The sequence below is a fragment of the Hemiscyllium ocellatum genome, chromosome 50 (genome assembly GCF_020745735.1).
Source record: "Hemiscyllium ocellatum isolate sHemOce1 chromosome 50, sHemOce1.pat.X.cur, whole genome shotgun sequence".
In the NCBI taxonomy this organism is placed as follows: Eukaryota; Metazoa; Chordata; class Chondrichthyes; order Orectolobiformes; family Hemiscylliidae; genus Hemiscyllium; species Hemiscyllium ocellatum.
Window position 1 is genome coordinate 1,729,079 of NC_083450.1, and position 27,993 is coordinate 1,757,071.

A 27,993-nucleotide genomic window follows, 5' to 3' on the forward strand; every position below is an offset into this window, starting at 1 on the left:
TCCCACCCCCTCGCACCCCCTCCCACCCCCTCGCACCCCCTCCCACCCCCTCGCACCCCCTCCCACCCCCTCGCACCCCCTCGCACCCCCTCCCACCCCCTCCCACCCCCTCCCACCCCCTCCCACCCCCTCCCACCCCCTCCCACCCCCTCCCACCCCCTCCCCACCCCCTCCCACCCCCTCCCACCCCCTCCCACCCCCTCCCACCCCCTCGCACCCCCTCGCACCCCCTCGCACCCCCTCGCACCCCCTCGCACCCCCTCGCACCCCCTCCCACCCCCTCGCACGCCCTCGCACGCCCTCCCACCCCCTCGCACGCCCTCCCACCCCCTCGCACGCCCTCCCACCCCCTCGCACGCCCTCCCACCCCCTCGCACGCCCTCCCACCCCCTCGCACGCCCTCCCACCCCCTCGCACGCTCTTCCCTCCCCCTCGCTCTCCCCCTCGCTCTCCCCCTCGCTCTCCCCCTCGCTCTCCCCCTCGCTCTCCCCCTCGCTCTCCCCCTCGCTCTCCCCCTCGCTCGCCCCCTCGCTCGCCCCCTCGCTCGCCCACTCGCCCCCTCGCTCGCCCCCTCGCTCGCCCCCTCCCCCTCGCTCGCCCTCTCTCCCTCGCCCTCTCGCTCGCTCGCGCTCTCCCCCCCTCGCACGCGCTCTCCCCCCTCGCACGCGCTCTCCCCCCTCGCACGCGCTCTCCCCCCTCGCACGCGCTCTCCCCCCTCGCACGCGCTCTCCCTCCCTCGCACGCGCTCTCCCCCCTCGCACGCGCTCCCTCCCCCCGCACGCGCTCCCCCCCCCCCGCACGCGCTCCCCTCCTCGCACGCGCTCTCCCCCCCTCGCACGCGCGCTCTCCCCCCTCGCTCGCGCGCTCTCCCCCCCCTCGCTCCCCCCCTCGCTCTCCCTCTCCCTCGCCCTCTCCCCCCTCGCACGCGCTCCCCCCCTCGCACGCGCTCCTCTCCCTCGCACGCGCTCCCCCCCTCGCTCGCGCTCTCCCCCTCGCCCGCGCCCCCCTCCTCCTCGCGCTCGCACGCGCTCTCTCTCTCTTCCACCCCCCGCTTGCGCTCTCTCTCTTGCTCGCTCTCTCCCTCCCTTGTGCACTCGTTCTCTCCCTCTTGTGTGCTTGCACTCGTCCTCTCACTCACACACTCTCTCTCTCTTCCCCCCCCCGTACACTCCATCTCTCTTTCTATTTCTCCCTCTCGCGAGCTCCCCCCCCTCTCTCACTCTCTCTCTCTCTCTCTCTCTCTCTCTTCCCCTCTTGCACAGTCACACAGGTGCTCTCTCTCTCCCTCTCTCTCTCTCTGTCACACACACATACACGCGTGGGGAATATCATGGGTCTTCTGGATGGAGAGACACCTGGGGATATAGTGCTGTCTGTTGACAGGGTCTGCGGAGATGATACTTGTGCTGATCCCAATGCTGCTGCTTCATCTTCCTTTTCCATACGTTTTCTCTGGTTTGTAAGAAGCACAGGGTGGCTGCTTCACTTATAAAAGGCCTCTGACTTAGCGGGTCACCGATTTACTGTAGCTGCTGCAGAAAGACCGAACTCTCTTATCACCGGGTTTAACAGGCCTGTTACTGCAGAGAACACAGAGAGAGAGAGAGAGAGATAGTGGGCCTTCTTCTTTGACAGTCCCGAGCTGTTCACAATCACTCTGTGAGTTTTGTCATCAGTATCTGGTCAGTTGTCCCAGCAATCAGTAACTTGTTACCCAGACAAAGCTCCACGATTGGATCCAAATGTTTGCCCGCAGCTGTGTTTACAGGGAATGTCAGCTTACTGAATTACAAAGCAGCCAGCTGTGATCGGTTTTACAACGGTTCTCATTTCCGTCTACAATCAGAAAGGTGAATTGAAAGGCTTGAGGCAGCATGCTTTTCCAAGTGGGATAACGTGACGTGGTGGAGTTGCTTGTTACTGTGGTGTTACTGTGTACAGCTGGCACTGACTGGCACTGTGATGTAATTGGGGGGTGTGTGTGTGTGTGGCAGTGTGGGGGGGGGGTTGGGGAGCAGCTGCCTGTTGACAGGGAGTTGTGAGGAAATGCAGTGTGTTGCTTCTTGCCTTTTTGCAGGTGGATGTGGAGAAACTGGACACGGTGCGCCTGATCGAGTTGGATGAATCCCAGCGGAGCGAGCACACTGTTTTCATCATGCCTCCTGAGGTCCCCCAGACTCCAGACGGCAAGGAGCCCCCGCGCTTGTACAGGTCTGCTCACAGCCCACTCAAAACACACACCAGTCACCCTGGGATCTTACTGCGCCGGTTTCCAGCCCTCCTCTCCCAAAGGTGTCGGATAGGCTGGGTTTTATGCTGTCTCTAGGAGTTGTGCAACGCTCTCTCCAGGCTGTCTGTTCCTGAACCCCCCCCACCCTCCCCCACCCCGCTGTTCCTCCCCCACCCCGCTGTTCCTCCCCCACCCCGCTGTTCCTCCCCCACCCCGCTGTTCCTCCCCATAGAAAAACTTCTCTGGGTTGGGTTATCCAAAGAAGCCACCATCTTTTCTGAACCGTCTCCATGATTGACTTTGCTCAGTCCCTCAGAGCTCAAGCTACCGCAGTCAATGCTCTCCACTCCACTCTGAAACGGGCTGGGAATCATCCTGCAGCAGACAACTGCTACATCTGAACAACACCGCTCACACGATGCTCGACTGTAGAAGCATCACAGCGGGCCCCAGTACTGTCCCCCTCACCACTCCTAGTGATGTCACTGTGTGCCCATGGACTGTGGCAAGTCACAGTCCCACGAGAGGCGGGGGGGTGGTGGGGGTCTTTCGATGTTGAACAGCAATGAGTGAATCAAGATTAACTCTACTTTACTAAGTTACACTCTAGCATCGGATAATGGGCTGAATGGCCTCTTATGGGAAGTCTTATTGGCTAGTAATGAGGCATGATTGGTGCAGGTTGCTATGATGGTATCTTCCTTGTCTTTGTAGCTATGATGGGTTCCCACTGCTGAAAGCTGAGCTATTCGATAGGCCACAGGATCTGCTGAAAACCTCTCAGTTCCTGAACCAGCCGAGGAACAGTGCTCCGAGCAGCCCAGCACCTCGGAGGACCAAACAGGTACTGCAGTTCTGTCTGTGTGCTGTGTTCCTCCTGGCCCTGTGTGTGTGGGTGTGTGTGTGTGTATGTGTATTGTACTGTTATAGCAGGCCCTGTGTGTGTGGGTGTGTGTATTGTACTGTTATAGCAGGCCCTGTGTGTGTGTGGGTGTGTATTGTACTGTTATAGCAGGCCCTGTGTGTGTGGGTGTGTATTGTACTGTTATAGCAGGCCCTGTGTGTGTGTGGGTGTGTATTCTACTGTTATAGCAGGCCCTGTGTGTGTGTGGGTGTGTATTGTACTGTTATAGCAGGCCCTGTGTGTGTGTGGGTGTGTATTGTACTGTTATAGCAGGCCCTGTGTGTGTGGGTGTGTATTGTACTGTTATAGCAGGCCCTGTGTGTGTGTGGGTGTGTATTGTACTGTTATAGCAGGCCCTGTGTGTGTGTGGGTGTGTATTGTACTGTTATAGCAGGCCCTGTGTGTGTGTGTGTGTATTGTACTGTTATAGCAGGCCCTGTGTGTGTGTGTGTGTGTGTGTATTGTACTGTTATAGCAGGTTCTGTGTGTGGGTGTGTGTATTGTGCTGTTATAGCAGGCCCTGTGTGTGTGTGAGTGTGTATTGTACTGTTATAGCAGGCCCTGTGTGTGTGTGTGTGTGTGTGTGTGTGTGTGTGTGTATTGTACTGTTATAGCAGGCCCTGTGTGTGTGTGTGTGTGTATTGTACTGTTATAGCAGGTTCTGTGTGTGGGTGTGTGTATTGTGCTGTTATAGCAGGCCCTGTGTGTGTGTGAGTGTGTATTGTACTGTTATAGCAGGCCCTGTGTGTGTGAGTGTGTATTCTACTGTTATAGCAGGCCCTGTGTGGGTGTGTATTGTACTGTTATAGCAGGCCCTGTGTGTGTGTGGGTGTGTATTGTACTGTTATAGCAGGCCCTGTGTGTGTGTGGGTGTGTATTGTACTGTTATAGCAGGCCCTGTGTGTGTGTGGGTGTGTATTGTACTGTTATAGCAGGCCCTGTGTGGGTGTGTATTGTACTGTTATAGCAGGCCCTGTGTGGGTGGGTGGGTGTGCTTGTCTGAATTAAGAACTGTTTTTTAGAGGAGTAGTTCGTCAGGTCATCTATAATGTACCTATGAGATCCCATGGCCTGCAGTTCAGGAAGCTGGTACGTTATCCTTGCAGTCCTGATAACTTGACCCCTCAGTATCACAACAACAGATTTTCTGGCTATACATCATCTTTCTAAGTGCTTGCTGAATGCACAATACTTCCTGTGTTCTGACATGACTTTCGTGACAACACCAGTGGTGTCACTAGACACTCTGCGGCTGTGCAGAGTGGGTTTGCACTGTCTGTTCTCTCGTTTCCCGATGTACCTAATTGGAACCTCCTGACCATCTCCTTCCCATCTGCAGGAGATGAAATCGGCGCAGAAAATCGCTCAGAAGTATTCCCTGGTGCCTGATATGTGGGCCAAGTGCCTCCTGGGTCAGTGTTACGCTCTCTGGTTCATCTATCTCCCGACCCATGTGCGTGCCTCCCCACTCAAGGTCCGTGCTTTGCAAACTGCTTATGACCTGCTGAAGAAGATGGAGACCCGGAAGGTGGTGCTGCCAGATGAGGTGAGTGCCCAGACCTGGGCCCGGGGTGGGCTGTCTGTCCCATCACCACCCAGGCTGAAGCAGAGGAAACTGGAGCATCATGGGCACAGACCCAAATATTCCTGGGCATTGATTCAAATCCCACAGGTGGTGACATGTAAATTCAATTTAAACATCTGGAATTACAAGTTTGTCAGATGTAGCCATTGTCGTCGATATCCATCTGATTAACTCCTGATCTTCAGCAAGAGAATCTGCTGTCCTTACCCAGTCTGGTCCTCCAGACCCCACAGTGATAGGACTGACTCTCCCCTCCCCTCTCAAACCGCTTGAGTCAGTCAGTCCAGGGGCAATTTGGATGGACAATATCTCCCACATTTGCCAGTGTTGTCCACATCCCACAAACAGTAAAAAGCAAGGCAGGACAGAGACGAGGAATGTTGCAGCGAATAACTCCCCACCTGACTCCTCAAAACCTGTCCATCGTCAACAGGGCACAAGTCAGGAGAGGGATGGAATACTCATTTTCCTGGATGGGGACAGGTCCAGCAACACTCAAAAACCCTGACACCATCCAGGATTCAGCATCCCCCACCAAAGCGATTTTCCCCCCCATTATTGACACTCAGTAGCAGCAGCGTGTGTCTGTCCGCCCCCTTCTCTGTGTCTGTCCCCTCACTCTGTGTCTGTCTCTCCCCCCCCCCCCCCGTGTCTGTCTCTCCCCCCCCCTCTGTGTCTGTCGCTCCCCCCCCAGTGTCTGTCTCTCCCCCTCTTTGTGTGTCTGTCTCTCCCCCCCCCGTCTCTTCCCCCCCTCTCTGTGTCTGTCTCTTCCCCCCCTCTCTGTGTCTGTCTCTCCCCCCCCTCTCTGTGTCTGTCTCTCCCCCCCCTCTCTGTGTCTGTCTCTCCCCCCCTCTCTGTGTCTGTCTCTCCCCCCCTCTCTGTGTCTGTCTCTCCCCCCCGTGTCTGTCTCTCCCCCCCCGTGTCTGTCTCTCCCCCCCCGTGTCTGTCTCTCCCCCCACTCTGTGTCTGTCTCTCCCCCCACTCTGTGTCTGTCTCTCCCCCCCCCTGTGTCTGTCTCTCCCCCCCCTGTGTCTGTCTCTCCCCCCCCTCTCTGTGTCTGTCTCTCCCCCCCCCTCTGTGTCTGTCTCTCCCCCCCCCTCTGTGTCTGTCTCTCCCCCCCCTCTCTGTGTCTGTCTCTCCCCCCCCCCTCTGTGTCTGTCTCTCCCCCCCCCCCCACTCTGTGTCTGTCTCTCCCCCCTCCGTGTCTGTCTCTCCCCCCCCGTGTCTGTCTCTCCCCCCCCCGTGTCTGTCTCTCCCCCCCCGTGTCTGTCTCTCCCCCCACTCTGTGTCTGTCTCTCCCCCCCCCCCCGTGTCTGTCTCTCCCCCCCACTCTGTGTCTGTCTCTCCCCCTCTGTGTCTGTCTCTCCCCCTCTGTGTCTGTCTCTCCCCCCCCTCTCTGTCTCCCCCCCCCCACTCTGTGTCTCTCCCCCTTCTGTGTGTCTGTCTCCCCCCCCTTCTGTGTGTCTGTCTCTCCCCCTCTCTGTGTCTGTCTCTCCCCCTCTTTGTGTGTCTGTCTCTCCCCCCCCCGTGTCTGTCCCCTCTCTGTGTGTGTCTCTCCCCCTTCTGTGTGTGTCTCTCCCCCTTCTGTGTGTCTGTCTCTCCCCCTTCTGTGTGTCTGTCTCTCCCCCTTCTGTGTGTCTGTCTCCCCCCCCCTTCTGTGTGTCTGTCTCTCCCCCTCTTTGTGTGTCTGTCTCTCCCCCCCCCCTCTGTGTCTGTCCCTTCTCTGTGTGTGTCTCTCCCCCTTCTGTGTGTCTGTCTCTCCCTCTCTGTGTGTCTGTCTCTCCCCCCCCCCTCTGTGTCTGTCCCCTCTCTGTGTGTCTGTCTCTCCCTCTCTGTGTGTCTGTCTCTCCCTCTGTGTGTCTGTCTCTCTCCCCCCCCTCTGTGTGTCTGTCTCTCCCCCTCTGTGTCTGTCTCTCCCCCTCTGTGTCTGTCTCTCCCCCTCTGTGTGTCTGTCTCTCCCCCCCCCCCCTCTGTGTCTGTCCCCTCTCTGTGTGTCTGTCTCTCCCTCTCTGTGTGTCTGTCTCTCCCTCTGTGTGTCTGTCTCTCTCCCCCCCCTCTGTGTGTCTGTCTCTCCCCCTCTGTGTCTGTCTCTCCCCCTCTGTGTCTGTCTCTCCCCCTCTGTGTGTCTGTCTCTCCCTCTGTGTGTCTGTCTCCCCCCCCCCTCTGTGTGTCTGTCTCTCCCCCCCCCTCTGTGTGTCTGTCTCTCCCCCCCCGTGTGTCTGTCTCTCCCCCCCCGTGTGTCTGTCTCTCCCTCTCTCTGTGTCTGTCTCTCCCTCTCTCTGTGTCTGTCTCTCCCTCTCTGTGTCTGTCCCTCCCTCTCTGTGTCTGTCTCCCCCCCCGTGTGTCTGTCTCTCCCTCTCTGTGTCTGTCTCACCCTCCCCTCTCTGTGTCTCTCCCCCTCTCTGTGTGTGCTGGTTCCCTGATGCTGTCCCTCCCTGGGATTGGTTCCTGTAGATGTGCCATCGGATCCTAATGCAGATGTGTGGACAGTACGGGGAGCCTGTGCTCGCAGTCCGGGTCCTACACGAGATGAAGAAGGCTGGCATCACACCAAACGCTGTTACCTATGGCTACTACAACAAGGTGAGGGGGGGCACCAGGGCCTGGGCTGGCCCTGGGTGGGGAGGGGGAGGGAATCCCTGGGTCGGGAAGTTGGGGGGGGATGCCCTGGGTAGGGAGGGGGGAGGGTGGATAATGAGCGCTGAATAATGTAATGGGTGAGGGCCTGGGCATTGCAACGAAGCAATGGGGAGGGTGTCACTGGGTACCACAACCGCGACCCACCCCCACCCCCTGGCTAGAGATACCCACTGCTCCGGCTGTGCACCGGATACACTGTGCGGAGTTAACTCTGTCTCTGTCTGTGTTCACCCACAGGCTGTCCTGGAGAGTAAATGGCCGTCCAGTAACCAGGGGGGACGACTGCGATGGGCAAAGCTTCGGAATGTGGTTCTGGCCCTGGCTCAGTTCCGGCGGCCCCTGAGAGAGAGGCAGCTGCTGCAGTCTGGGCCCCGGAGCCTGCTGGGTAGGTGCACCCTGACCCCGCGGCCCTCTCCCTGTCCGGGCACTGACCCTTCCCTCCCCACCCCCATCCATTCGGCGTGCGTGTCGTCCCCCTCTGCCAGTTTTACTGACAGTCAGAAGCCGTGAATCTTTGGGTGAAGTTGAGGAAGCGAAAGCTGAGGGGCCCTGATAGGAGCTGCCTTCTGCAGTAGTCAGGATGTGGGGCGGGAAATAAAGCAGGTGATAGGAAAGGCACTGTTCCAGTGATCATGGGGGAGCCTTCACTTTGGAGGGGCACTGGGAAAATCGGGAAAAGAAATCTGTGGAATGTCTGTGAGGTACAGCCTTTCGGAGCAGCTTGTGGTAGAGCCCACAAGGGAACAGGTAGTTCTGGGTTTGGTGATGTCTAATGAGACTGACAGGATTAGTGAGTCTAAGATAAAGGAATCCTGAAGGGACAGTGACCAAAATATCAGAGACTTCGCCTGCAGTTTGAGAGGGAGAAGCTGGTGGCACAGTGGTTAGCACTGCTGCCTCACAACGCCAGAGACCCGGGTTCAACTCCCGCCTCAGGCGACTGACTGTGTGGAGTTTGCACGTTCTCCCCGTGTCTGCGTGGGTTTCCTCCGGGTGCTCCGGTTTCCTCCCACAGTCCAAAAACGTGCGGGTCAGGTGAATGGGCCATGCTAAATTGCCCATAGTGCTAGGCAAGGCGTAAATGTAGGGGTATGGGTGGGTTGTGCTTCGGCGGGTCGGTGTGGACTTGTTGGGCCGAAGGGCCTATTTCCAAACTGTAAGTAATCTAATCTAATCTATTGAAATGGAGTGAAGGGAATTACAAAGATATGAGGGGAGGGGAGCCTGGTAGGGAAGGCAGTGGAGCAGCCACTGTTTTTGTTTAGTTGTCTGGAAGGTGAGAGTGGACACTGGAACTGCTGGAAAATGAGGCTGGCGATGTAATAAAGGGGAGCAAAGCAATAGCAGAGGAACCAAGTCGGTACTTTGGACCAGTTTTCTCGGTGGAAAATCCCAGCAGCATTAGCAGAGCTTCGAGAGAGTCCGAGGCAGAGGTGAGTGTGGTGGCCATCGCTGAGGAAGCTGAAAGGTCTCTACACCCCAGAGTTCTGAAAGAGATCTCTGTGGAGGTGCTGGGGGTAATCTCTCAGGACTCTCCTGGAGTCAGAGAGGGTCCCCAGCAGCTGGCAAATGGCTAATGTAGTGGCCCAGTTTAAGGAGGGAGGGAGGCAGAAGACAGGAAAGTACAGGCCAGTTAGTCTGACTCCGGCAGCTGGTAAGATTCCCGAGTCCCTTCTTGGGGATGAGATAGTGGAGTACTGGGAAGTGTGTAGTAACACAGGGCTGAGCCAGCACAGGGGAGGTAAGGAGCTAGTTAGACAAAGGTGAGCCAGTGGGCATGATCCGTTTGGGTTCCCAGAAGGCCTTTGACAGGAGGCTGCTAAATTAGGTAAGGGGCCGTGGTGTTAGGGGCAGGGTACAGGCAGGGGGAGAGGATTGGCTAACTGGCAGTACAAATGCAGCCAGTGACTAGTGGAGTTCCACAGGGGTCACTGTTGGGCTCACTAGTCAGCACTCTACACTGATAAAGAAAGTGCATTCACTCCACCTTACTGCAGTAATAGCAGCAAGAATCAAAAGGGGCCAAATGGCCTGCTTCTGCTTTCAGTTTGTAAATTGTGGCAGTGGGAGCGGAAAATGTTTGTCCCGGTGCCAATTGGGATGATTGATTAAAATGGGCTCCTGAATAATCTTGTCTTCTCGACGCACAGAACGATCCCAGGAGGAGTCTTTGCGGCGTGCACCGAAGACCCAACTCCAGCGGCACACCACCTGGGCCGGGAGGAGTACCAGCGTCGAGAGCTGGCACAGTCTGGGCTCTCCCCTGGTCAAGAGCCGGAGCACCAGCTGCACCCGTTCTGGGGCGGGTGCCCGGCGGGACGACAGAGCCTCTGAGTGCCAGAGCCGGGCATCGTCTGCGGAGCGCCCAGCCCGGAGGGGGCTGCTTCGAGGCCTTCCCCGCACTGCCAGGCCTGCCCCTTCGCCAGCGCCCGCCTGCCTGTGCCTCCAGCCGGATACCCCAGCCCAGGGCGGCCTCCAACCCAGCAGGTCCTCGGAGGCGCTGGATCCACGGCGCAGTCCGAAGGGCTCCCGGAGGTGGGGGCTGAGGGATTCCGGCCGCGATCGGAGACGGCGGTCCGGCCACAGGAAGCTCGACGAGAACTGCAACAACGTGTCGGCCTTGCCCCGCGGTCTCTCGGAGAAGTTCCACAGCCTGCTGACCTCGGCTTCGAACAGGCGGCCGGTCTCCCAGCCCAGCCTTGGCTCAGAGCACGGGGGCTCATCTGCCTCTGACCTCACAAACTCCTCCGAGAACCTGGGCCAGCCACCAGCTAGGGACAGCGACGGCGAGGTGAGTGAGAAACAAGAGCAGGCCGAAGCACTTCATGGGGAGCACAAGCGAGCCAACAAGTAGGGCATCGGGAGATATCAGGGACACGACCGAGAGCTGAGTCAGGAAAGAGCACCCTCAAGGAGAAGACAGACAGGGAATCAGGGACAGATTCCGGGAAGTTCTTCCAGAGCTTGGGAACTGAAAAATATACAGGAGGTGACAGGGATAGGGAGGGGGTGTGGGGGCTGGAGGGGGGGGACAGACATAGGGAGGAGGTGTAGGGGGTGACAGGGATAGGGAGGGAGTGTAGTGGCTGGAGGAGGTTACAGAGATGGGGAGAGGTGTGGGGCTGGCGGAGGGGACAGAGATAGGGAGGGGGTGACAGATAGGGAGGGGGTGTAGGGGCTGGAGGAGGGGTCAGAGATAGGGAGGGGGTGTAGGGGCTGGAGGAGGGGTCAGAGATAGGGAGGGGGTGTAGGGGCTGGAGGAGGGGTCAGATAGGGAGGGGGTGTAGGGGCTGGAGGAGGGGACAGAGATAGGGAGGGGGTGTAGGGGCTGGAGGAGGGGTCAGAGATAGGGAGGGGGTGCAGGGGCTGGAGGAGGGGTCAGAGATAGGGAGGGGGCGTAGGGGCTGGAGGAGGGGACAGAGATAGGGAGGGGGCGTAGGGGCTGGAGGAGGGGTCAGAGATAGGGAGGGGGTGTAGGGGCTGGAAGAGGGGACAGAGATAGGGAGGGGGTGTAGGGGCTGGAGGAGGGGACAGAGATAGGGAGGGGGTGTAGGGGCTGGAGGAGGGGACAGGGATAGGGAGGGCCTGTGGGGGCTGGAGGAGGGGACAGATAGGGAGGGCCTGTGGGGGCTGGAGGAGGGGACAGATAGGGAGGGGGTGTAGGGGCTGGAGGGGGTGACAGGGATAGGGAGGGGGTGACAGGGATAGGGAGGGGGTGTAGGGGCTGGAGGGGGTGACAGGGATAGGGAGGGAGGTGTAGGGGCTGGAGGAGGGGACAGAGATAGGGAGGGGGTGTAGGGGCTGGAGGGGGTGACAGGGATAGGGAGGGAGGTGTAGGGGCTGGAGGGAGTGACGGGGATAGGGAGGGAGGTGTAGGGGCTGGAGGGAGTGACGGGGATAGGGAGGGAGGTGTAGGGGCTGGAGGGAGTGACGGGGATAGGGAGGGAGGTGTAGGGTCTGGAGGGGGTGACAGGGATAGGGAGGGGGGTGTAGGAGCTGGAGGAGGGGACAGAGATAGGGAGGGGCAGGAGGAGGTGAGGATAATGGGAGAGATTTGAAGATGGGGCTGAATGGTTCTGAAGTGGGAAAGCATTGCCGGCCTTGCTGCACCATTCCCATCAGACAGCAGCTCCCCTCCTGAGCTCATCCCGTGTTGTTTTCAGGATTGGACCTCGGCCACAGATGATCGGGAATCAGCCGACTTTGACTCTTCTGCTTCTGACCTCCGAGACACGTGTGATTCCCGATCCTGGGCATCATCCGCAAGCCTGCAAACAGCCACCATTCAGGTCAGACACTCCAACCCCAGTACGGGGTATCACTGCCCAGGGGGAGGGAGGGTTATAGACACAGGGACATTACCCCAGTACGGGGTATCACTGCCCAGGGGGAGGGAGGGTTATAGACACAGGGACATTACCCCAGTACGGGGTATCACTGCCCAGGGGGAGGGAGGGTTATAGACACAGGGACATTACCCCAGTACGGGGTATCACTGCCCAGGGGGAGGGCGGGTTATAGACACAGGGACATTACCCCAGTACGGGGTATCACTGCCCAGGGGGAGGGCGGGTTATAGACACAGGGAGATTACCCCAGTACGGGGTATCACTCCCATCCCTGCCCGGGGGGAGGGAGGGTTATAGACACAGGGACCTTACCCCAGTACGGGGTATCACTGCCCAGGGGGAAGGAGGGTTATAGACACAGGGACATTACCCCAGTGCGGGGTATCACTGCCCAGGGCGAGGGAGGGTTATAGACACAGGGACATTACCCCAGTACGGGGTATCACTCCCATCCCTGCCCGGGGGGAGGGAGGGTTATAGACACAGGGTCATTACCCCAGTATGGGGTATCCCCCCCATTACTGCCGTGCGGGGGGTATAACCGCCATGCGGGGGGACAGGGGGTTATTACCCCCATTACTGCCATGCGGAGGGACACGGAGGCTGTATTGCTGTGACACAGGCCTGTCTTGCTGCTAGGTTGTCCTGTCCAGCTGTTCCTTCTGTACAAGCTGTGCCTCCCTGGTGTATGATGAGGAGATCATGGCTGGCTGGTCTGCTGATGACTCCAACCTGAACACCACCTGTCCATTCTGTGCTCGCTCCTTCCTGCCACTGCTTAACATCGAGATCTATGAGCCCCAACTCCAGCAACCAAGGTAAAACAGCTCTCTCTCTCCCTCTCCCTCTCCCTCTCCCTCTCCTCTCCCCACATCGTCTCCCTGTAACTGCTTCATCCTTGTTGGGTCAGGGTCTCGCTGCCTTCCGCTCGTTCAGTGTCTTTCATGCACTTAGTGTCATAGAGATGTACAGCATGGAAACAGGCCCAACCCATTCATGCCGACCAGATATCCCAACCCAATCTAGTCCCACCTGCCAGCACCCGGCCCATATCCCTCCAAACCCTTCCTAGTCATACACCCATCCAAATGCCTCTTAAATATTGTAATTGTACCAGCCTCCACCATATCCTCTGGCAGCTCATTCCATACACGTACCACCCTCTGCGTGAAAATGTTGCCCCTTGGGTCTCTTTTATATCTTTCTCTCCCCCCCCCCCCCCCCAAAACCTATGCCCTCTAGTTCTGGACTCCCCAACTCCAGGGAAAAGACTTTGCCTATTTATCCTATCCATGCCCCTCAATTTTATAAACCGCTATAAGGTCTCCCCTCAGCCTCCGACGCTCCAGGGAAAACAGCCCCAGTCTGTTCAGCCTCTCCCTAATCCTCCAACCCTGGCAACATCCTTGTAAATCTTTTCTGAACCCTTTCAAGTTTCACAACATCTTTCCAATAGAAAGGAGACCAGAATTGCACGCAATATTCCAACAGTGGCCTAACCAATGTCCTGTACAGCCGCAACATGACCGCCCAACTCCTGTACTCAGTACTCTGACCAATAAAGGAAAGCATACCAAATACCACCTTCACTATTCTATCTACCTGCGATTCCACTTTCAAGGAGCTATGAACCTGTACTCCAAGGTCTCTTTGTTCAGCAACACTCCCTTGAACCTTACCATTAAGTGTATAAGTCCTGCTAAGATTTGCTTTCCCAAAATGCAACACCTCGCATTTATCTGAATTAAACTCCATCTGCCACTTCTCAGCCCATTGGCCCATCTGGTCCAAATCCTGTTGTAATCTGAGGTAGCCCTCTTCGCTGTCCATTACACCTCCAATTTTGGTGTCATCTGCAAACTTACTAACTGTACCTCTTATGCTCGGATCCAAATCATTTATGTAAATGACAAAAAGTAGAGGGCCCAGCACCGATCCTTGTGGCACTCCACTGGTCACAGGCCTCCAGTCTGAAAAACAACCCTCCATCACCATCCTCTGTCTTCTACCTTTGAGCCAGTTCTGTATCCAAATGGCTAGTTCTCCCTGTATTCCATGAGATGCAAGGTTTGTGAAGGTTTGGAGCTCAGGTTGAGGTTTAGGGTGTAGGTTTGCTCGCTGAGCTGTAGGTTTGATATCCAGACGTTTCATTACCTGGCTAGGTAACATCATCAGTGGTGACCTCCAAGTGAAGCGAAGCTGTTGTCCACCAACACTTTCAAACAAAAACTAACAAACATAAAAGACCCAGCACAACCCATGGACAAAACCAACGTCATCCACAAAATTCCATGCAAGGACTGCCACAAACACTACGTAGGACAAACAGGAAGAAAGTTAGCCACCAGGATACACGAACACCAGCTAGCCACAAAAAGACACGACCCTCTTTCCCTTGTAGCCCTACACACGGATGAAAAAAAATCACCATTTGGACTGGGGCAACACATCTATCCTGGGACAGGCTAAGCAAAGGCATGCCAGAGAATTCCTAGAGGCCTGGCACTCCAACCACAACGCCATAAACAAACACATAGACCTAGATGCCATCTATCAACCCCTCAGAAAACAAACAGGAAATGACATCACCACAAACCCCAGGAACCCCATCCTGGAGAAAGATATAAATAGAAAGCAGGAGACAACAGCTTCGCTTCACTTGGAGGTCACCACTGATGATGTTACCTAGCCAGGTAATGAAACGTCTGGATATCAAACCTACAGCTCAGCGAGCAAACCTACACCCTAAATTCCATGAGATCTAACCTTGCTAATCAGTCTCCCATGGGGAACCTTGACGAACGCCTTACTGAAGTCCATATAGATCACATCTACTGCTCTGCCCTCATCAATCCTCTTTGTTACATCTTCAAAAAACTCAATCAAGTTTGTGAGACATGATTTCCCACACACAAAGCCATGTTGACTATCCCTAATCAGTCCTTGCCTTTCCAAATACATGTACATCCTGTCCCTCAGGATTCCCTCCAACAACTTGCCCACCACCAAGGTCAGGTTCACTGGCCTATAGTTCCCCGGCTTGTCCTTACCATCCTTCTTAAACAGTGGCACCACGTTTGCCAACCTCCAGTCTTCTGGCACCTCACCTGTGACTATCGATGATACAAATATCTCAGCAAGAGGCCCAGCAATCACTTCTCTAGCTTCCCACAGAGTTCTCAGGTACACCTGATCAGGTCCTGGGGATTTATCCACCTCTACCCGTTTCAAGACATCCAGCACTTCCTCCTCTGTAATCTGGACATTTTGCAAGATGTCACCATCTATTTCCCTACTTTCTATATCTTCCATATCAGTAAATACTGATGCAAAATACTCGTTTAGTATCTGTCCCATTTTCTGTGGCTCCACACAAAGGCCGCCTTACTGATCTTTGAGGGGCCTTGTTCTCTCCCTAGTTACCCTTTTGTCCTTAATATATTTGTAAAAACCCTTTGAATTCTCCTAAATTCTATTTGCCAAAGCTATCTCATGTCCCCTTTTTGCCCTCCTGATTTCCCTTTTAAGTATACTCCTACTGCCTTTATACTTTTCTACAGATTCACTCGATCTATCCTGTCTCTACCTGACATATGCTTCCTTCTTTTTCTTAACCAAACCTCAATTTCTTTAGTCATCCAGCATTCCCTATACCTACCAGCCTTCCCTTTCACCCTGACAGGAATATACTTTCTCTGGATTCTCGTTATCTCATTTCTGAAGGCTTCCCAATTTCCAACTATCCCTTTACCTGCGAACATCTGCCTCCAATCAGCTTTCGAAAGTTCTTGCCTAATACCATCAAAGTTGGCCTTTCTCCAATTTAGAACTTCAACTTTTAGATCTGGTCTATCCTTTTCTATCACTATTTTAAAATGAATAGAATTATGGTCGCTGGCCCCAAGGTGCTCCCCCACTGACACCTCAGTCACCTGCCCTGCCTTATTTCCCAAGAGTAGGTCAAGTTTTGCACCTTCTCTAGTAGGTACATCCACATACACACTTAACAAATTCCTCTCCATCTAAACCTTTAACACTATGGCAATCCCAGTCGATGTTTGGAAAGTTAAAATCCCCTACCATAACTACCCTATTATTCTTACAGATAGCGGAGATTAGATTAGATTACTTACAGTAATCTAACATGTTGGCCCTTTGGCCCAACAAGTCCACACCGACCCGCCGAAGCGCAACCCACCCATACCCCTACATTTACCCCCTTTTACCTAACACTACGGGCAATTTATCCTGGCCAATTCACCTGACCCGCACATCTTTGGACTGTGGGAGGAAACCGGAGCACCCGGAGGAAACCCACGCAGACACGGGGAGAACGTGCAAACTCCACACAGTTAGTCGCCTGAGTCGGGAATTGAACCCGGGTCTCCAGGCGCTGTGAGGCAGCAGTGCTAACCACTGTGCCACCGTGCCGCCCATGCATCTCCTTACAAGTTTGTTTCTCAATTTCCCTCTGACTATTAGGGAGTCTACAATACAATCCCAATAAGATGATCATCCCTTTCTTATTTTTCAGTTCCACCCAAATAACTTCCCTGGATGTATTTCCAGGAATATCCTCCCTCAGCATAGCTGTAATGCTATCCCTTATCAAAAATGACTCTCTCCCTCCTCTCTTGCCTCCCTTTCTATCCTCCCTTTGTATCTGGAACATTAAGCTGCCAGTCCTGCCCATCCCTGAGCTATGTTTCTGTAATTGCTATGATATCCCAGTCCCATGTTCCTAACCGTCCCCTGAGTTCATCTGCCTTCCCTGTTAGGCCCCTTGCATTGAAGTAAATGCAATTTAATTTATTAGTCCTACCTTGTCCCTGCCTGCCCTGACTGTTTGACTCACTTCTGTTCACAACTGTACCAGTCTCAGATTGATCTCTTTCTTCACTATCTCCCTGGGTCCCACCCCACCACCAGCACCCCCCCACTCCACTTTACTAGTTTAAATTCTCCTGAGCAGCTTTAGCAAATTTCCCTGTCAGTATATTAGTCCTCTTCCAATTTAGGTGGAATCTGTCCTTCTTGTACAGGTCACTTCTACCCCAAAGAGATTCCAACGATCCAAAAATGTGAATCCTTCTCCCATACCCCAGCTCCTCAGCCATGCATTCATCTGCTCTATCCTCCTATTCCTGCCCTCATTAGCTCGTTGCACTGGGAGTAATCCAGATATTACTACCCTTGAGGACCTCCTTTTTAAATTTCTTCCTAACTCTGTAATCTCCCTTCAGAATCTCAACTTTTTCCCTTCCGATGTCATTGGTTCCAATGTGGACAATGACCTCCTGCTGGCCCCTCTCCCCCGTGAGAACATTCTGCACCCTCTCTGAGACATCCTTGATCCTGGCACCAGGGAAACAACACACCATTCTGCTTTGTCTCTGCTGGCCACAGAAACGTCTGTCTGTACCTCTGACTACAGAATCCCCTCACACAATTGATCTCTTGGAACCTAACATACCCCTCGTTGCATTAGAGCCGGTCTCAATACCAGAAATTTGGCTGTTCGTGCTCCGTTCCCCTGAGAATCCATCACCCCCTACACTTTCCAAAACAGTGTACCTGTTTGAGATGGGTATATCCACAAGAGACTCCTGCCTTATTTCTTACCTCTCTTACCCTTCCTGGAGTTACACTCACATAGATGGGTTATCTGAGACATTCCCCCGTTCCTATAACTGCCATCCATCATATACTGTTGCTGTTACAAATTCCTCATCGCTTCTATCTGTCTCTCCAACTGATCCACTCGATCTGATAAGATTCGCATCCAACAGCATTTATGGCAGATATAATCCGCAGTAACCCTTAAACTCTCTTTAAATTCCCACATCTGACAAGAAGTAGATATCACTGCAAAGGCCATTCTTGCTCCTTTACAATCTACAGACCCAGAAAATAACACTGCCTTATTCCTCTACAAAACCCTGCACTAGGTTAAATTAATAATTATGGGTTATATTTTAAGTTTAATCAAGAGACTTATCTCCAAAAACATAATCAGGAAAGAACTCACTGTACTCACTACTGCAGCTTTTCTATTGGACAGACTTAAAACAACGATTCCTTCCTCACGCTCTCTGTCCAGCTCTCACTGTTTCCCTCGCCATGCAAATATTCCCATGCAGCTTCTTTCTCTCTCTCTGCTCTCCTCCCTCTTCTTTCTGCTCTCCTCCCTCTTCTCTCTGCTCTCCTCCCTCTTCTCTCTGCCCTCCTCCCTCTTCTCTCTGCCCTCCTCCCTCTTCTCTCTGCCCTCCTCCCTCTTCTCTCTGCCCTCCTCCCTCTTCTCTCTGCCCTCCTCCCTCTTCTCTCTGCCCTCCTCCCTCTTCTCTCTGCCCTCCTCCCTCTTCTCTCTGCCCTCCTCCCTCTTCTCTCTGCCCTCCTCCCTCTTCTCTCTGCCCTCCTCCCTCTTCTCTCTGCCCTCCTCTCTCTCTCTCTCTGCCCTCCTCTCTCTCTCTCTCTGCCCCTCTCTCTCTCTCTCTGCCCCTCTCTCACTCTCTCTGCCCCCCCTCTCTCACTCTCTCTGCCTCTCTCTCTCTCATGCACTGACTGTGTCTCTGGTGCTTCTCGCTTGCTATCACCGAGGGTGATGACTCTATTGCTGTCTGATGTATTGTCTGTCCACCCCCACTGTGTACACTGTGGTGGCGCGTTCCCCCCCACCCCCATACTGAGCGGTGATGTGCTCCCCTGTGCTTGGCTACAGTTCCCGGGAAGGCTCGGTCAGTACTGCCAGTTTTCAGCTACCCCTGACCGATCACCACGGGAGTGTCGTGTCGTCCAGCAGCACCCAGTCCCCTGTGCTGAGTGACCGCAGCCAGATCCTGGGTGAGGAAGAGACCGAGGCGGATTACCTGGCCAAGTGGAGCAGCACTCTGGTGAGCCGCAGACCCAGTCCCTGTGGTCGTCAAAGTCCTAAAGTTCACTCCCTCTCCCCTGGGGAGGGAGGAGCGGTCTGTTTCCCTGGGCAACGATATGAGGGGGGTGGGGTGCGGGTGCTGTTTCCAGAGGCGATGATGGGGGACGGGTCCGTTCCCTTGGGTGAGGGTGGGTTTGGGTTGTCTGTTTGACTGAGGAGTGAGGTGGAGGTGGTGTTGTGATCTGGTTCCCCTGGGGAGGGGAGGGAGATTGTATTCCGATCCCCCTCCAGGCAGTGATGGGTGGGATTGTGTTCTGTTCCCCCTGGGGAGGGGGATTGTGTTCCGTTCCCCCAGGCGGTGATGGGTGGGATTGTGTTCTGTTCCCCCTGGGGAGGGGGATTGTGTTCCGTTCCCCCAGGCGGTGATGGGTGGGTCCGTTCCCCCTGGGGAGGGGGATTGTGTTCCGTTCCCCCGGGCGGTGATGGGTGGGTCCGTTCCCCCTGGGGAGGGGGATTGTGTTCCGTTCCCCCGGGCGGTGATGGGTGGGTCCGTTCTCCCTGGGGAGGGGGATTGTGTTCCGTTCCCCCGGGCGGTGATGGGTGGGTCCGTTCTCCCTGGGGAGGGGGATTGTGTTCCGTTCCCCCGGGCGGTGATGGGTGGGTCCGTTCCCCCTGGGGAGGGGGATTGTGTTCCGTTCCCCCGGGCGGTGATGGGTGGGTCCGTTCCCCCTGGGGAGGGGGATTGTGTTCCGTTCCCCCGGGCGGTGATGGGTGGGTCCGTTCCCCCTGGGGAGGGGGATTGTGTTCCGTTCCCCCGGGCGGTGATGGGTGGGTCCGTTCCCCCTGGGGAGGGGGATTGTGTTCCGTTCCCCCGGGCGGTGATGGGTGGGTCCGTTCCCCCTGGGGAGGGGGATTGTGTTCCGTTCCCCCGGGCGGTGATGGGTGGGTCCGTTCCCCCTGGGGAGGGGGATTGTGTTCCGTTCCCCCGGGCGGTGATGGGTGGGTCCGTTCCCCCTGGGGAGGGGGATTGTGTTCCGTTCCCCCGGGCGGTGATGGGTGGGTCCGTTCCCCCTGGGGAGGGGGATTGTGTTCCGTTCCCCCGGGCGGTGATGGGTGGGTCCGTTCCCTGGCGGAGGGGGATTTGTTCCCCCAGGCGGTGATGGTTGGGTCAGATTCCCCTGGACACTGGGGATGGGGGATATGGGGGGTGTTTGGTTGGGTGGTATCCGGTGGATTGTTCCTGCTCCGGCTGTGTGACCCTGCTCTCTGTCTGGTTTGCCGAGGTAGAGTTGGTTGGGAACCTGGCGCCGGGAACTGAGTCCCGAGCGAGTCCGGGTGGCCTATGTCAGCCCCTTGGTGCTGAGGAAGGAGCTGGAGAGCCTGATGGAGAACGAAGGAGACTCGGTGCTGTCTCAGGGAGAATTCGTTGATAGCCATCCCATAATATTCTGGAACCTGGTTTGGTATTTCCACCGTCTTGAGCTTCCCCACAATCTCCTTCGCCTGATACTGACATCGCAGCACGTTCGATCCCAGTCCCAGGTAAGCACGGACACACCAAGGGGGCACAGGGTGCGGCCTGTGGTAGGTGATGCTGGAGTAGTTCCACGTGGGCCAGACCTCATGGTTTCCCCTCAGTGCGGGTGCCAAATTACACTGGCATGATCCAGTGCCCACCATTCAGCTGATCAGAGAATCATACCATACAAAAAAGGCCCTTTGGCCCATCGTGACTGGGCCGACACACTAAATCCAAATCAGTCCCACTGTGAAGCTCCTGACCCATAGCCTTGAATGTTATGGTATTTGCCAAGCTCCTCCAGGTACTTGTTAGAGGTGGTGAGGCTTCCTGCCTGAACTACCCCCTCCAGGTAGCACATTACAGACCCCCACCACCCTCTGGTGGGGGGGAAACAAGTTTCTCAAATCCCCTCTGGACCCCCTGCCTTTCACTTTAAAATCATGCCCCCTTTTTATTGACTCTTTGACTCAGGGGAACAGCTGCCCTCTATTCACTGTGTCCATACCCCTCATAATCCTATACTCTTCTGTGAGGTCCCCTCTCAATCTTCTCCATTGCAAAAAACAGTCTGTGCTTAACCAGCCTCTCTCCAAAACTAAATGCTCCATTTCAGGCAACAACCTGGTGAATCTCCTCTCTCCGGTGCAGTCACATTCTTCCTAAAGTGAGGTGACCAGTACTGCAGCTGTGGCCTCACCAACATTATGCACATACCCACCCTGCTCGTGTGGTCTACACCACAACTGTTAGAGACCAGTATCCTGTCTGCCATCGTATTAACCACCCCATTAACTTACCCTGCCTCCTTCAGGGATCAGTGGACAAGCAGCACAAGGCCCCTCTGTTCCTCTGAGCTTCCTCATGTCCTGCCATTCATTGGAGGACTCCTTTTGGATACGTTAGGTGGGTTCATGCTGACCCCTGACCCGGTGAGGCGGGGTCACGCTGTTATATTACGCAGTAAGGCGGGGTCACGCTGTCCCGGTGAGGTGGGGTCACGCTGTTATATTACCCAGTAAGGCGGGGTCATGCTGACCCGGTGAGGCGGGGTCACGCTGACCCGGTGAGGCGGGGTCACGCTGTTATATTACCCGGTGAGGCGGGGTCACGCTGTTATATTACCCAGTAAGGCGGGGTCACGCTGACCCGGTGAGGTGGGGTCACGCTGTTATATTACCCGGTGAGGCGGGGTCACGCTGTCCTGGTGAGGTGGGGTCACGCTGTTATATTACCCAGTAAGGCGGGGTCACGCTGACCTGGTGAGGTGGGGTCACGCTGTTATATTACCCAGTAAGGCGGGGTCACGCTGACCTGGTGAGGTGGGGTCACGCTGTTATATTACCCGGTGAGGCGGGGTCACGCTGTCCTGGTGAGGTGGGGTCACGCTGTTATATTACCCAGTAAGGCGGGGTCACGCTGACCTGGTGAGGTGGGGTCACGCTGTTATATTACCCAGTAAGGCGGGGTCACGCTGACCCGGTGAGGTGGGGTCACGCTGTTATATTACCCAGTAAGGCGGGGTCACGCTGTCCCGGTGAGGTGGGGTCACGCTGTTATATTACCCGGTGAGGCGGGGTCACGCTGTCCCGGTGAGGTGGGGGTCACGCTGTTATATTACCCAGTAAGGCGGGGTCACGCTGACCCGGTGAGGCGGGGTCACGCTGACCCGGTGAGGCGGGGTCACCCTGTTATATTACCCAGTAAGGCGGTGTGTGTTCTGAGAGTATGTCATTACAGGATCTGCCTTTGTGGATGTTGCATGGCAACACACTCCTGCGAGTCCGGATCCTGTGGGATGTCCTGACGTTGGACCCTGACCAGTGTCCACCCCTCTATGTTCTGTGGCGAATGTACAGTAAGTCACTGCCTCATTGTTTAATCTCGTTTTCTGATTGGCATATGGCCACCCAATCCCTGTTACCCGTGTCTAGTTTGTCACTACTGTCCCCTGTACTCTATCCCCGTTCCAGGATGTATCCAACTCATTTCAGATGGGTCCTATCAAAACCCCTTCCACTGCCCTTTCAGGCAACACGTCCCAAGTAACCACAGCTCCATGTATTACAGCAGATGTTTCAATACAATTCTCTTCAGTCTGTGCCCCTCTGTTTGCTGACTCCCCTGCCACTGGGAACAGTTCCTCTCCGTCTCCCTGCTCAATCCCTTCATAATGTTACCTGTTGTACAGAGGCACAGTCTATCATAAGGTCTGATGGAGAAACAGGCCATTTGGCCCCTCAGTTCCATGCTGGTGTTGCTGCTCCAGACAGGTGTCCCCCATGGCAGTGACTTCCCCCACTCTCACCCCCCAGGGAGAGTGACGACCCCCCCCCCCCCAGGGAGAGTGACTCCTCTACTCTCACTCCCCAGGGAGAGCGATCCCCCACTCTCACCCCCCCAGGGAGAGCGACTCCCCTACGCTCACCCCCTAGGGAGAGTGACTCTCACCCCCCCCCCCTCCCCTGGCCGGGAGAGCGACTCCCCCACTCTCACCCCCCGGCCGGGAGAGCGACTCCCCCACTCTCACCCCCCGGCCGGGAGAGCGACTCCCCCACTCTCACCCCCCGGCCGGGAGAGCGACTCCCCCACTCTCACCCCCCGGCCGGGAGAGCGACTCCCCCACTCTCACCCCCCGGCCGGGAGAGCGACTCCCCCACTCTCTCACCCCCAGGGGGAGCAGCTCTTCATTCTTTTCACACTGAGTGAAGACATCTCTCCCAATAGGCACTGACCACCTGATCTTTATGTCCCTGGTCCTGTCATTAACCCCCACCCCATCCAAGTAGGAAGCCTCACCACCACCTTATTGAAAGCTTTCACAACGTGGAAGATCTCATTCACGATCGCTTTTATCATTCCCTCTCCTTGATAGCGATCCCCAATCTTTCCTGACGCTGTGAACTCTCTGAGCTGGGTTTGTCCTGGTAGATTCTTGGCACCTGCTCTCATGTATTTTCCTCCTTTTGATATGGGGCAGACAGATTCTGTTCACTGCGGCCCCTGTGGTCTCACCCAGATTTCTACCAGTTGATTATAATGTTGTAGATTTTCAAATGTTTTGTTTGCACTCTGCGCTGAGTGCTGTGTACAGGGTGTCTCTGACTGGGATGGCAGTGGGTCGCTCTCTCTCGAGCTCTCTCTCGCGCTCTCTCTCTCGCGCGCTCTCTCGCGCTCTCTCTCGCTCTGACAGGGCTGTTTCTGATGGGTCATGTGTTGCCTCTGACAGGTCAAATGCCCATGCACCAGTGGCGGACAGTGAGCCAGCCCTTTACCCTAGCTTTCCTGGAGGAAGTGGTCCGCTATGTTGGTTTAAATGAGGTGCACAAAGCCATCGGGCTGATTGTGGAGACAGCCCAGCCACCATTGCAGAGGTAGGGGGGGGTGCAGGGGTGGGGGGGACCATGGGGCAGGGGAAGAATGGAGGTGGGAACGGGCAGGGAGGATGGAGGGGGTGGGACTGGGGTGCAGAGACTAAGAGGGCAGGGGTGGGGACAGAGGGGTGTGTGTAGTGGGGGGGGGGGGAATGGGACGGATTGGGAACTGTGCAGGGAATGGAGGGGGAAGGATGAGGGAGCAGTGTGAAAGTCCGAGGGGGTGGTGCTTTGTGGGGGCGGGGGTGGTGTGCAGAGAGAATGGTGTGGTAGAGCTGTGGGGGCGGGGGACAGCAGTGGAACAGTACAGGGAGACTGGCGGGGGGGGTGAGGGGGAACAGAGGGTCATGGCATGGGGGAGCTTTCGAGGAATAGTGTGGGCAGATGGTTGGGGTCAGTGTTGCTGGGAAACTGGGAGGGGGGAACAGTGTTGGGGGGGAAGGGACGGTGTGGGTGGGGGAGGGGGAACAGTGTTGGGGGGAAGGGGACGGTGTGGCTGGGCTGGTGGGGATGGGGGGAGCAGTGTGGGGGAGGGGGGACGGTGTGGGTGGGCTGTTGGGGGGGGTGGGGATGGGGGGAACTGTGTGGGGGAGGAGGGGCGGTGTGTGGGGGGGGGGGAGGAGGGAACGGTGTTGGGGGGGGGAAGGGGACGGTGTGGGTGGGCTGTTGGGGGGGGGGTGGGGATGGGGGGGAACTGTGTGGGGGAGGGGGAACGGTGTGGGTGGGCTGGTAGTGGTGGGGGGGTGACATTGCGCTGACATGTTGAAGTTGTTCCTGTGCATTCCCCCCTTTAGGAGTCTGTACAGAGAGATCCTCTTCCTGACCATGGCTGCATTGGGGAAGGACAACATGGACATCGGTGAGGACCAACACACTCCGCACTGGGACTTTCCCAGTGTCCTGGCTTCCTGGTGCTGTCTGCTATCCCAGTGTTCATAGTCAGGCATTCCAAGGCAGAATATACTCACCAGCTTACAGACACTCCCAATGTGAGATGGAATAGGCTGGTAGATCAGGTAGCAACCAGCTGTACACGCTCAGTGATGTTGTTAGGCAGCTCCCTCTACACTGCGCCCACCCCCATCAAACACTCCCAGGACAAGGACAGCACGGGGTTAGAAACAGAGTAAAGCTCCCTGTACACTGTCCCCCATCAAACACTCCCAGGACAGGGACAGCATGGGGTTAGATACAGAGTAAAGCTCCCTCTACACTGTCCCCCATCAAACACTCCCAGGACAGGGATAGAGTCTGAGTCAAGTTTTGTCTACACTGTTCCCCGCCCCCCCCAAATACTTTGTCACCTCTTTGCTTACATTTCCCCCCCCCCTCGGTGTTTCTTATTCAGTTTGGAGTTAGCTGTTTGTTAGAGTGGTTTATATTTTGGAAGTTGAGGATTTATCTGTGCACTTTTTAAAAAATAACATTCTCGCTGTTTATTTTCAATGCCCCAACCTCCACCTGTATGTCTCTCTCCAACTTATCTCTATTCATTCCACTTCTTTCTCTCATTCCCCCAAGTGTGTGTCTCTCTTTCTCTCTCACTCCTTTCTCACTCCGTCTCTCTCTATCCTCTCACCACCTTGTCTGTCTGTCTCTCTGTTTCCGCACCCCTCTCTGTCTCTGTCCCCTCACCTGTCTGTCTCTCTGTGTCTCTCTTTTTTTCTCTCTCTCTCTCTCTCACACTCTCACTCTCTCCCTCCCTCCCTCTCCCTCTCTCTCCCTCTCCCTCCCTCCCTCCCTCTCCCTCCCTCCCTCTCCCTCTCCCTCTCTCTCGCTCTCTCCCCCTCCCTCTCTCTCTGTCCCCTCACCTGCCTATATGACTGTCCCATCTCTCACTCCCTGTCTATCGTTCTGACAGGTATATTTGACAAGAGATACCGGGCTGCCTGTTCCCGCCTGACTAGCTCCTGGAGCTCAGTGCAGCTGAAGCAATATCACGTTTTGCCTCCAAGTGCCAAGGCCATTGACTGCCGGAAAACCTTTGGAGCCCTGTTGGAATGCTGATGTTAGGCTGCACTCAGGCAGCAGCCCCAAGTACAGCCTGCTGGCTGTCCGGATGTCTTCTGTCTGTCTCTGTATATAAATGCCCCTGTGAAAATTGCACTGTGGTGTTGCAGCCCATGCACACCCTGTAAATACGATGGTATTTAACACTGTACAATGTGGTGAGCCAGCAAGGAGTGCGAATTGTGTCTGATATGAAGCAAAATAATGTCCTGGAAGAGAAATTATTTTTACAGTCAAAGTATATGATCCAGTCTGGAAGCTTGGGGTGTGGCTGTGTGTGAGAGTGAGTGAGTGAGAGAGACGGGAGTGTGTGGAGACGGTCTTCTGTCAAACAGGCTTCAGTTTGTGAGTTTAACATGGTCTTAAAATCTGTGCCAGCCACAGGAAGTGATTTTAGTTGGTGGTCAGTGTCCTGCTGTTGTTTAATTTTGTTATTTAGTTTGTCAGTTTGACTTGTCGAGACTTGTGCTGTGTCAGACTCATCAGAGCGAGGGGAGATGGTGTGAGGTTGGCTCTTTTGAGGTGTTCCTCTCTCCAGTTTGTTGTACAGCTCTCCAGAGTCCCCTGACCTGACTGGACTCTGACCCGAATGGCCTGGCTCCAATTTTAAGGATGACTCCCCCCCACCCCACTGCTCCCTTGCCCTTCTCCCTCAGTCTCCACCTTTGTGCTTCCTTCCCTCTCACACTTTCCCCCCTCCATTACCCTCATTCTCTCTCTCCCTCTCTCTCTGTTCCCCTTCCTCTCTCTCTGTTCCCCTTCCCCCTCTCTCTCTGCACCCCTCTTTCCCCCTTCCCCTTCCACCCCCCCCCCCCCATCTCTCTCTCCCTCCCTCCCCTCCCACTCTCTTTCCTCCTCCCCTCTTCCCTCTAAGGGAAGGGGGAGAAAGACCCTCAGCAACCAAGGCTGGAACTCATTGATTGGGGCTGTGGGGAGGGGAGTCAGGGCAGGCTGCATGACAGGGTGTGATGGATCGGATTGGGGTTACTTACACGGAGACATGGATGTTGGGTGGATGCTCTGACACCTTTATATTGCACATGCTTCATCTGAGAGGCACTGCGTATTGCAAAACAGTATTTATTTCACTAAAAAGCCATGTCAGTGCTGCTATTGCTGCTGTGTGTTGTATAAATATTTCCTGAGGTGTGTGAGTGTGAGTGTGAGAGAGTCAGCAAACGTGTAACTGTGAAGGAGGTTCAGGATGGAGCTACCAGACTTGACCCTGCAAGTTACTGCCTTACCCTATCCTTTTCTCCTACCCTGGGGCTTCTCGTCCTCCAGGGCTGCTGTCCTTGCCCCTGAGGAGCTGCCCCATGCCCACTGGTTGGAGGAGAAGTTAGTTAAAGTGAGGCAGGCCATTTAGCCCATCCTCACTTCCCCGCCCACCATCACTGGAGGGTGACTGTTAGATGAGAGGGATCCTGTACCCCAGAGAGAGTCAGCCCCTTCAGGAGAGGGAGGGGAACCCCGTATCCCAGTGAGAGTCAGCCCCTTCAGGAGGGGGAGGGGGACCCTGTACCCCAGTGAGGGTCAGCCCCTTCAGGAGGGGGAGGGGGACCCTGTACCCCAGTGAGGATCAGCCCCTTCAGGAGAGGGAGGGAGACCCCGTACCCCAGTGAGAGTCAGCCCCTTCAGGAGAGGGAGGGAGACCCCGTATCCCTGTGAGAGCCAGCCCCTTCAGGAGGGGGAGGGGGACCCTGTACCCCAGTGAGAGAGGGTCAGCCCCTTCAGGAGGGGGAGGGTGACCCCGTACCCCAGTGAGAGACAGCCCCTTCAGGAGAGGGAGGGGGACCACGTACCCCAATGAGAGTCAGCCCCTTCAGGAGAAGGAGGGAGACCCCGTACCCCAGTAAGAGACAGCCCCTTCAGGAGAGGGAGGGGGACCAGGGAGAGTCCTCACCTTCAGGAGAAGTGAAGAAAATAATTTTATTAATCTTTCCAGTAAAGGAGAGGTAGGTTGGAGTCCACTGGCCCTTTGAAGGGTAGTATGTCGGTTATAGATCATTAAACGTTGCTCAAATAGGAAATGTTGGGCAATCCCAATTGTGGGTATTTTAAGGTTTACAGTGTCCCAGGCACATACTGTTTGTGATGGTCTGGCATACACTATCCTGCACATAGACTGATTGCGTGGTGTTGTATTATGCAGTGCTCTGGGCACTGATTTCTACTGCGATGTGCGCTTTGTTCTGTTTTATCTGTGAAACTGCTACTGATAGTCTACACTGTACAGAGCCACTTGCTGATCAGTAAATCCTGGGCGTTAAGGCCATCTATCATCTGTCTGCATGTCTGATTATTTTTCTTCCTCCAAACTACAACCCCTCTGACTGTACCCACTCCCTCAGTGCCAACTCTACGACAGTGCAACATTGGCCCAACACCGACCCTCTGACAGTGTCTGCTCCCTCAGTGCCCACCCTTCGACAGTACAACAATCCCTCAACGCTGACCCTCTGACAGTGCCCACTCCCTCAGCGCCCACCCTCTGACAGTGCAGCGCTCTCT

At 55.6% G+C, this 27,993-nt stretch overlaps 1 protein-coding gene across 4 annotated transcripts in view; it reads left to right on the forward strand.

Moving 5' to 3' along the window:
* The window catches only part of LOC132805633 (DENN domain-containing protein 4B-like), a 51,482-nt gene extending 23,718 nt beyond the window's left edge, over positions 1 to 27,764 (forward strand). For all 4 annotated transcript variants that reach the window (XM_060820818.1, XM_060820821.1, XM_060820819.1 and 1 more), the window contains 14 exons: positions 2,078 to 2,211; positions 2,945 to 3,074; positions 4,474 to 4,680; positions 7,174 to 7,302; positions 7,597 to 7,744; positions 9,510 to 10,150; positions 11,523 to 11,648; positions 12,348 to 12,526; positions 18,427 to 18,598; positions 19,867 to 20,121; positions 21,839 to 21,956; positions 23,328 to 23,472; positions 24,267 to 24,331; positions 25,334 to 27,764. In XM_060820818.1, coding sequence (XP_060676801.1) covers positions 2,078 to 2,211; positions 2,945 to 3,074; positions 4,474 to 4,680; positions 7,174 to 7,302; positions 7,597 to 7,744; positions 9,510 to 10,150; positions 11,523 to 11,648; positions 12,348 to 12,526; positions 18,427 to 18,598; positions 19,867 to 20,121; positions 21,839 to 21,956; positions 23,328 to 23,472; positions 24,267 to 24,331; positions 25,334 to 25,479 — 2,595 coding nt within the window. In that variant the 3' untranslated portion in view covers positions 25,480 to 27,764. The remainder of the gene's footprint in view (positions 1 to 2,077; positions 2,212 to 2,944; positions 3,075 to 4,473; positions 4,681 to 7,173; positions 7,303 to 7,596; positions 7,745 to 9,509; positions 10,151 to 11,522; positions 11,649 to 12,347; positions 12,527 to 18,426; positions 18,599 to 19,866; positions 20,122 to 21,838; positions 21,957 to 23,327; positions 23,473 to 24,266; positions 24,332 to 25,333) is intronic.
* Positions 27,765 to 27,993: the final 229 nt, after the last annotated feature.